This window comes from Zingiber officinale, chromosome 6A, assembly GCF_018446385.1.
Source record: "Zingiber officinale cultivar Zhangliang chromosome 6A, Zo_v1.1, whole genome shotgun sequence".
Classification (NCBI taxonomy): Eukaryota; Viridiplantae; Streptophyta; class Magnoliopsida; order Zingiberales; family Zingiberaceae; genus Zingiber; species Zingiber officinale.
In genome coordinates this window covers 70,721,129-70,731,613 of record NC_055997.1, presented here as the reverse complement: position 1 = coordinate 70,731,613, position 10,485 = coordinate 70,721,129, and the positions used below count along the sequence as shown (strand labels likewise).

Sequence of the window (10,485 nt, the reverse complement as noted above, 5' to 3'; positions counted from 1 at the left end):
ATATAAAGGCTAGTTTTTCCTTTGTGAATCCTTTTCTCTATTGTTTGGAATTTGGTTTTTCCCTACGTGTAATATTGGACATGTCCTAATATTTTCATTCATGCTTAACTTGTATTCTATTACAGCTGAAAATCCACCTCAGAAAATCCCAACCATCTCTTCCATGCAATCACCATCTGTTGCTGCTGTGTCAAGGTTTAGCCAACCAAACAAATTGTTGGATCATACTTCAATTAGGTCAAAGGGTATTGCCGGTGCAAATGCTAGCCAATCTTCTCATCAGATGATAAATCAGGAAATAAAGTCTTCTACAATTCAAGCAGGACAAGGAGGCCTGCATATTACACATCAACCTACTCAAGGCTTGGCATTCTTTCATGCACCTTCTCTTTATACCAATCACAATGAGATTGGTAAGAGTGTGCAGAGGATATTGCAATTGAAGGTTCTGGATCACCCAAACTGGATTCCTCCATCAAGTGACTATATGAATGCTTCTTTAAATTGCCAGATATGCAAAAATGTGATTTCAGATACAGAAAGTTTGCTTGTCTGTGATGCTTATGAGAAAGGAAACCATTTGAAATGTCTTCAATCTTATGGCAGCAAAGACATTCCTAAAGCAGAATGGCATTGCCCAAGCTGCTTGGCATCAAGTAATGGAAAGACCTTGCCACCCAAATATGGAAGGGTCACAAGAGCTCCTGTTCCAGCACCAAGAGCTGCTCCAAATACAAGCATCAATGTTGCTTCTAAGAAAACAGAAGATTTGGATCCTAACACTAGTCGACGGAAAGCACTAGCCAACAACAATTCTTATGTGTCTCAACATTCCAATTCTTCAAATTTGGGTGGCAACCATTATGATTCAATGGTAATTGGTGCTGAAATAGATTCGAGGACAAATGGAGTTAAGAGAGACAATGAAAAATGTGATGCAGTAGGTGATCATTTGGAGGAAACAAATGGATCTGTATGTGCTAATTCTGATGCATCTTGTGGGTATCCCAATGATATTGAGAATGATAGTGGCTTCAATGTTCTCATATATCTTTCAAATGGAAATATCCATCTATACCAAACTAGTCCACACAACTTGACCTCACGCACGAGAATGATAGTAACATTTGAAAGATATATGAGAACATTGAAGCCACTATCATGTTAACTGTGATGACATAATTCCCTTTTGTGAATTGAAGCCAATCACAGACACTTGCAGAGTTGTGTATATGTGATAAGCTTTCAATCGAATTGGACTTTATTTATGTGTTTCATTAATTTAGATTTCATCATTTTTTGGGGATATTTTCTAATTGTAGGCATCTATATAGAAAGATGTAGGAAAAGATGTTGCTGCAGGATTTTAGATTGGTGGATCTAGTGCCTGTGGAGTATGTACCGTCAAGAAATCATAATAATAATTTCATCCAAGAACTAGTCAATTGGTTGTTGTGCCATGCAATGTTGGGTGAGTAAGAATAACATTATATATCACTCTCACTTGCATATTTTGAGAACTTGCAAGATGCATATATACACTAATTATATTTATTTGTGTAGTTTTCACTGGATTTTGACTATCATCAATGTTGAGAAGGAGATTAATTTTTTGTTGGATCCTCTTAGTCACCGCATTCTTGATCAAGATTGGAAATATGTTGTCAACATGTAAGTTTTTTTGGCTTCTTTTCTTACCTTTATTGAAACATGGATGTATTTTGATGTGGCAATACAATTCCCATGGGTTATATGCATGAAGGGCCTTGAAAATGTATAATGCGAAGGCGGGAAGGAAAGGGAAAAAACAACCAACATGGGTAGTTGTCAAGGTATGTCCTTTTGATTAGCAACTATTTCACTATCCTTGAAGGAGTTATTCCAATATTTCTTTTCTAACATAGGCTCATTGTCATGTCGGACTAGGTCCACCTGCAGGGTTTAACATGACAATCTTTATGAGCTCTTCTTGGGGACATTCTCAACCTAGATAACTAGGACACAGATTCCTTCTATAATCAACAACACACACTATAAGTAATATCATTTCCCAACTTATCGGGCATATTGATTTATCGAGCTAAATCTCACCCTTTGATAAATCAAAGAAATAAATATTAAATATATGTGCTTGTTATTATATTAGGATTAAGAGCACACACTTCCATAATAACTAAGGTTTAGTTCTTTTACTAAGTCAGTACAAAAGAACATACCTAAATGATCCTACTCAATACACTTAAAGTGTATTAGTGTAATTTATTAGTCAAGATTAGCTAATACTTAATTACACTACGACTATACTGATAGTTTGTTCCTTTCTATCTTAGTCACGAGCAACTGTTTATAATTTATAGAGAACCGACAACATGATCTTCTGAGTGTGACACCACACTCCATGTTGTCTACTATATAAATTAATTGAACAATTACATTTAATAAATAAATATAGATATTGACCAATGTGATTCTTTTATTTTAACAAATAAATGTTTACAAAAGCTAGGCTTTTAGTATACACTCCAACAATAACTTGACACCGACAACCCGGAGCTCAGAGTCTTTAGTTTTCTATTATCGTTGGTATAATTTAGTTATTTCCTTTTTATTGTACTTCATCTTGTAAACACTTTAAATGAAATTATAGTTGTTGCCCGACGTAAACGCTCAACGAGCGTGGGCCTTGGAGTAGGAGTCACCACAGGCTCCGAACCAAGTAAACGACCTGTGTCTTTCTGTGTTTGTCGTTTATTTTATTCCGCTGCGTTATTCAAGTTTTACGATTCTGAAACGAGTGAAAGCCACGAGCGCTATTCACCTCCCCCCTTCTAGTGCTTCTCGATCCAACATTTAGTGCTTATTCCAGTCCCTGTGGATTCGATATCTTTTATTATTACTTACGACATATCCGTACACTTGCAGAGGTCAACACCAGTCAAGTCTCCTATTAACCTTGACCTACTTGACTTGTATTCTCATCAACCTGGTCAACCCTTTGACCATCTCCATAACTGGGCGATTACTCCAGCAATCTCCTTATATTGTCAAACATCAAAATTCAAATCCCGACTCAAGCTTGACTTAACTCAAGCTTAGTCAAACTGGTCAAACTTGACCTAGGGAAATTGCCCCAACAATCTCCCCATTTTTGATGTTTGACAATACCTCTAAGTTAGGCTAAATCTCATAGCCTTAACATCTTCTTTATCACAAGGCTAAATCCTATAGCCTTAACCTCTTCTTTATAACAAGGCTAGCCTTAACCCTTTCATGACAAGGCATGAATGAAGGTTCCCTTTATTCTCTCCCTTTTCTAGAAGGCAAACTCCCCCTGTTAGGGATGAAGGTCTAACTTAACCTTCCATTCTCCTCCTTTGTCACACATCAAAAACTGAAAACAAACTCTTCTTCATAAGAGTTAACTCTACGTTGTTTACAACCTTATATGTTGTTAACAACCCCACAATGAAAAGCACATATTCTTCATTGTCGCCAAAGCTCCCCCTTGAGCTCTACTTCACTTCACAATGCTCATCCTAGAGCATGCATCAACTTCCCAATGAAACTCCCATTCATTGTATGCAATGCTCCCCCTTGAGCAGTAATTTTCTTCTCAATGCTCATCCAAGAGCATTTTTCACTTTACCAATGAAGTTCTGATCCCCTTCATTAATCCAATGCTCCCCCTTGAGCAGTAACCTACTCCATAATACTCATCCGAGAGCATTTATCATTCTAGCAATGAAGATACCTAATCTTCCATTGTTCCCCAATACTCGACCCTGAGTATTATCCATCACGAAGGTTTAACCCCCTTCCAAGGTCCTTGAAAATAAATTTTCATGCAGTCAAGGAGTAACTCCCTCTAAAATATAGTCAAACTTCTATCATTGCACCAACAATGACTTGGAGTTCCTAAACCATTAGGAAAACCAAAACTTGAAGTTTTGAGGTTCAAAATTCAATAATGAAACTAAACCCCAACCTAAACTTCACCTAACTCTACCTTAATCAATCCATACTTGCTTTCATCATGAAAGTTCCCCCTAAATATATACAAGTGTATTCCAAAAGGTTAGGAATGGTTAATGACCCTTGAAAACCAAAACTTGAAGTTTTGAGGTTCCAAAATTCGAAATTGAAACTAAACCCCATCCTAAACTTCACTTTGATTTATCTTAACCAATCCATACCTATTTTCATCAAGAAAACTCCCCCTAAATGTATACAAATGTATTCCAAAGGGGTTTGGAATGGTTATTGGGACTTAAAGTGACTTAAAGTGCATAAATCAGGCTTTTCCAGCCATAATCAGACTTCCCAATTGATTGAAGTTGGGACTCAATCGATTGAAATCACTTCAATCGATCCATGGATCGGTTCCGCAAGCTTCTGCCCACAGAAATTCCATCTGAATCGATCGACTGATCGATCCAGCCTGGGTCAATCAATCGGCTTATCAATTCACTGACCTTCTATTCACGGGAATGGACTTTCCAATCGATCGACTGATCGATCGAACCCATCCCAATCGATCATCTGATCGATTGGGTTTCTGATTTACTAAAATTCAATATTGGCAAAATTCAGAAACTCCCCAAAAATTCTACAAAATTCTAAAAATCATGAAAATTCATGTAGACATTATTTAGGGTATATTTTATCAAGGGAAAATAGTTTTTTATGAAAATACTTCCTATTTTTAAAGATGGATACAAACTTGAGAACATGTAAAAACTCTAGTGTTCTCTTCCAAGTTTGTGCCTAACTATTCAATGATGATTATTATCAAAAGATAGTTTTCACTAAGGTTTTCAAAAAGTATTTTAAAATGATTTTCAAAACCAATATCCAACCATATTCTTTGGGCTCAATGCACATGACTTGTACATTAGCTTTCCCAATGATTGGAAGTCACATGACTATATGCTTTGATGAACCTAAAACTCAACAAGATGCACTAAATCAACATCTTGAGTTTTGTTCACCATCCTAACATCTCACTTATATCTAACGTGTACTAAAACACATACAAGTCACCTTATAGTTCTTTGTGAGATGTATATTTGGTTTTGCTCTAACTAAGGGATCATGCATATCTATCTAGGCATTATGAGACTTATGGTCATCCACCTAGGATGTCATTTGGTATAATCCCACTTGTTAGGATATTTACCATTCTTAATAAATGTCTTTTATCCTTAATTACAAGGAAATTAACATAATGCATGATGTTACATGACATACATCAAAATAAGAAATTTTCAAAAGAAAAACATGCTATAGCTACATGATGTATGTATGACATGACATGGTATTTTTATGTTTTTCATAATAAAGATGAATGCAACATATGATGTCATGACATGTGATAGCCAATCAATCATGACATTTTAGCATAAATAAAATATACCTAGATAATCTATCTAAGTATCCTTAATTCTTAGCTAAGCCTTTAAATTCTAACCCTAGATTGCCTATATCTTGAAGAAATGCCAAAACCCAACTTAACATTTCCTTTACCTCCTTTTTTTTTACACATATTACTCCTCTTAGGGATTAAACGTTTAGATTGAGACTTCAGTTTGCTCTTAATTCCTTAAGATCATAGTAATATCTCAACTAGACATTTCTTATCCTTTTTCCAAGTGTACCAACTTACATTAAATGTGATTCCTCAAAGTTTGGCACAACTTACTCTTCTAAGGAGTAATTAATTTTATTAAGGTTTAAATTGTCTCTTAGCCCATTAAGAGAATACCTAAATCTCAACTTAGTATCTCTTATGATTTTCCTTTAAGTGTGCCAATTTTAACCTAATTTCAAATCCTCAAAACTTGGCACCTTTTTGCTCTTCAAGGATTAATCACATTTGATTAAAGCATGGGTTTTCTCTTAATTCCTTAAGTATTAAAATTCTAACTTGATTTTTCTTATACTTTTCTTAAGTGTGCCAATTTAGATTAAGTTCAATTCTTCAAATTTTGGCGCATATATTTACTCTTTCAAAGAGTAACCCTACAATCCTTTTCATTTTCAAAAGTTAACAATAACCTTGAAAATGCTCTCAAGTGTTAACTTTAACAAGGTTGGGTTAACTACCCTTCCAATTGGAGTTGACACTCTCTAAACCCATCTAGGGTGTAGAGAATATGCTCCTAGGAACCCAAAACCTATTAGTGCTCCTTGGATGCTCTAGGTACTCACTTGGGATAACTTCCCTAGATATCTTCCTAAGGACCTTTCTAGGCTTCTTAGAGGCCTTGGTCACTTCTACTAGGTCACTTCTAGGGATAACTTCCCTTATAACCTTCTTTGTGACTTTATTTGGCCTTTTTGGAGCCTTAGTCACCTTTACTAGATCAACTTTAGGGATGACCTCCCTTGTGACCTTCTTTGTGACTTTGTTAGACTTCTTGGAAGTCTCAGTCACATTGGTCTTGTCAAAAGTACTGTTAGGGATTCCTTCCCTAGTATCTTTGACTTGACCTCTACACCAAGGTTTGGTCCTATAGCTAATAGAACCCTATGGTATTGAGTCTCACTCTTCTTGGCTTTGGGTTTGTATCCCAATCCTCTATGACCATTGAATGTCTCTTGCCTAGTTCTCCCTAGAGTTTGCTCACTTTGACCCTTAAAAATATTTTCCATTCTTGCTAGGGTTCTTTCTAGGTTATCAAGTCTTAACCTCAAGACTTGATTTTCCGTCATTAAATCCATAGATTTGGATTTTTCTTAACCCCTATGAACATTTCTATATTTTGGCATATATTTATAATCCTTAGAGTTATTGCCTAAGATACTATCTACCTCCCTAAACTTAGGTGTGATAGTTCTAGCATGAGGAGGAATGTATTTTCCCTTAACACTATCATGCTTCCTACTTTCATGATAATTTGCATTAAAACGATAAGAATTATTTCTAGCATGCTTTTTATCATGTGTCAAAGGAATAGGTTCATTAAATAATATCTTGGTTTTTACCTTGGAAGCTCCCCCTAGACTTGTGCTTCCTCCTTTGACTTTGGTTGTTTTCTTCCCCTTTGGACATTGATTTCGATAATGTCCATGTTGGTTACACAAGAAACACACAATGTGTTCCTTGCTCTTCTTTGTTGTGGGGATTGTCTTTTTGGGCTTCTCCTTGCCCTTGGGTACTACTTGGGTCATCTTCTTGGCCAACTTGGGACACTTACTCTTGTAGTGCCCATGCTCCCTACACTCAAAGAAAATGATATGGTTTTTAATTTTTACAATTGAAGTTTCTATACCTTTTCTTGTAAGGATGATGCTTGATTCTCCATTTGATGTATCTTGCATTGTGGACGTTGCATCATCTTCTTCTTCTTCTCCTCTTGAGGGTGGGGGTGCTTCCACCTCTTCAACTCTTGAGGATGTGGATACTTCCACCTCTTCCTCTTTTGAAGATGTAGAAGATCTCTCATCTTCTTCCTTCTCCTTCTCTTCCTTCTTCTCCTCGAATGTTGACCTTATGTCACCATCGAATTGGTCCTTCTCTTCTTGGACCAATGAGCCCTTCTCCTTAGGCTCATCCACTCCTTGAAATTTAGTGAAGTTCTCATGATAGGCAATGATCTTTTTCCAAAGATCACTTGCACTCGTGCATTCACTGTTAGAGTGTATACTAAAAGACTAGCTTTTGTAAACATTTATTTTGAAATAAAAGAATCACATTTGGTCAAATGTCTACATTTATTTGCTAAGTGTAGTTGTTCAATTAATTTATATTGTAGATAACATGGTGTGTGGTGTCGCACACAGATGATCATGTTATCAGTTTTTTATAAATTATAAACAGTTGCTCACGACTAAGATGGAAAGGAACAAACCGTTGATATAGTCGTAGTGTAATTAGGTATTAGTTTATCTTGACTAATGAATTACACAAGTACACTCTAAGTGTATTGAGTAGGACCATTTAAGGTAAGTTCTTTTTATATTGACTTAATAAAAGAACAAGATCTTAGTTATTATGGAAGTGTGTGCTCTTAATCCTAAAATAATAACAAGCACATATATTTAATATTTATTTCTTTGACTTATCAAAGGGTGAGATTTAGCTCGATAAATCAAAAGGACTGATAAGTTGGAAATGATATTACTTATAGTGTGTGTTGTTGATTATAGAAGGAAACTGTGTCCTAGTAGTCTAGGTTGAGAATGCCCCCAAGAGGAGCTCATAAGGATTGTCATGTTAAACCCTACAGGTGGACTTAGTCCGACATGATGATAAGGTTGAGTGGTACTACTCTTAGACTAAGATATTAATTAAAGAGAGTTGTCAGTAACTCATTTAATTAGTGGACATTTGACATCTTAAATACAGGGAGAATAACACACTCATAATAAGAAAGAGCCCAAAACGTAATTGGGATTGGTGCGGTAGTTCAATAATAATTCTTTAGTGGTATGAATTATTATTGATGAAATTAAGTTGGGTGTTCGGGACGAACACGGGAAGCTTAATTTCATCGGGAGACCAAAACCAATTCCTCCTCTCGGTCCCTATCGTAGCCTCTTGTATATAGAGAATTATACCCACCTATACCCACCTTCCTACCTTTCCTAATGGGGTCGGCCAAACTAGCTTGGAGCCCAAGCTAGGGTCGGCCAAGACCAATAGGATGAGCCAAGTAGGTGGCCGGCCAATGCTTGGAGCCCAAGCATGGTGTGGCCGGCCCTAAGAAAATTAAAAGAATTTTTATTTTAAAATTTTTCTTATGTGGATTCTATGATTTCAAAAGAGAGTTTAAAATTTAAATCTTTCCTTTTATAGCTTTCTACAAAAAGATTAAGAAAAGATTTGATATCTTTCCTTATTTGTAGATTGAAAGGAAGATTTTAATTTTGATAAAACTTTCCTTTTTGTAACCATGTTCATGATTTAAAAAGAGAGTTTTAAAATTAAATATTTCCTTTTATAAGTTTCTACAAAAGATTAAGAAAATATTTGATATCTTTCCTTATTTGTAGATTGAAAGGAGATTTTAATTTTAAAGATAACTTTCCTTTTTGGAAATCATCCACATGTTTAAAAGAATATTTTAATTGATAAAATTTCCTTTTATAACCAACCATGAAGGGAAAAATTATTGGAGAAATTTTAATTTTAAAAATTTCCGGAAACAAATAAGGAAGTTTTAATTTTGTGTTTAAAACTTGCCTAATTTGGAGCTCTTAAGGTGGCTGGCCATGATAGAGGTTAAAAGGAATTTTTATTAAATTTTTCTTATTAACCAATGGCAAGGAAAAAAGGGAATTTTAATTATAATTAAATTTTCTTATTTGCCAAGACCAAGGATTATAAAAGAGGGGGTAGGGGTGCCTTCATGAGACACAACTCTATTCTATTTTCCTCCCTCTCTTCCTTGGTGGTGGTCGGCCATTGCTTCTAGCTCCTCTCCTTTTCTCTTCCTCCTTTGTGGCCGACAGCATCAACACAAGAGGAGTCCTTGGTGGTCGGTTCAAGCTAGGAGAAGAAGGAGAGAAATGAGGTCTTCTTTCTAGCATCCCTTGGAGCTTGGTGGTGGTGGCCAAACCTCTACATCCTTGGAGGAGCTTTGGTGGCCGAAACTTGGTGAAGAAGAAAGAAGGGCTTGGGTGGTTCTCATCTCGGTAGATTGTTGCCCACACAACATCCGAGATAAGAAGAGAAATATGGTAGAAGATCAAAAGGTCGTTGCATACAAAGAAAGGTATAACTAGTAATTATTTTGTGCATCATGCTAGTTTTTCTTTGTATGAATTCCAAACACAAGAGGCATATGATTTTAGATTTTTGAATTTGTGATTCGAGTTTGTGCTTTTTTTGTTTTTTGAATTTGTGATTTGATTGTTCTTTTTGGTTAAACCGAATGTTATTTTAGGAAATTAAATATTGAATTTTGTTAAGAGGCTTTGTCGAGGCAGTGGTGGATGCTCCTATACTCAAGAATGTCATGTGCCTTGCTATGTTTGACCTGGGAGCCAATTTATGAAATTAATATTTAATAGAATTTATAACATAGGTGGATTTAGATCAATAGTGTTAAGTTCCACTTGCGATCCAATTCTAAACCATTAAGAACAGATAAGTTAAATTTGGAATCAATAATGTTAAGTTCCATTTGCGATTCCTAATTTAATTTCTAAAGAACCCAATAGGTTGTTAGGAAAGGTTCGACACTTGTACAAAATTTTTGTATAGTGGAACCAGTACGATCTTCCTAGAACCAACCAATATTCACCTACACTCAAAATTATGTTAGAGGGTAATAGATTTAACAAAATTTTTGTTACCTCCTTATCCTCCTCCGCTTGCTCCCTTTGTTCCTCGGTCCAATGTCGAGGTCGGAGGTGCTTCCCCTTTTTATCCGTTGGAGCTTCAAATGTGTCCTCCAAGACCATCCATTGGTTCCAATCCATTTGGAACCAAGTCTCCAATCGGTTCCTCCAAAAATTGAAGTCCTCTTTGTCGTATGGAGG

The 10,485-nt window shown here is 35.9% G+C and overlaps 1 protein-coding gene across 1 annotated transcript; it reads left to right on the top strand.

The window, feature by feature from the left end:
* The first annotated feature begins 283 nt into the window (after positions 1–283).
* On the top strand, positions 284–1,334 carry LOC121994905 (PHD finger protein At3g20280-like). The gene is made up of 2 exons (XM_042548789.1): positions 284–1,039; positions 1,323–1,334. The coding sequence occupies exons 1-2, from the start codon at positions 284–286 to the stop codon at positions 1,332–1,334; spliced, it is 768 nt and encodes a 255-aa protein (XP_042404723.1).
* Positions 1,335–10,485: the final 9,151 nt, after the last annotated feature.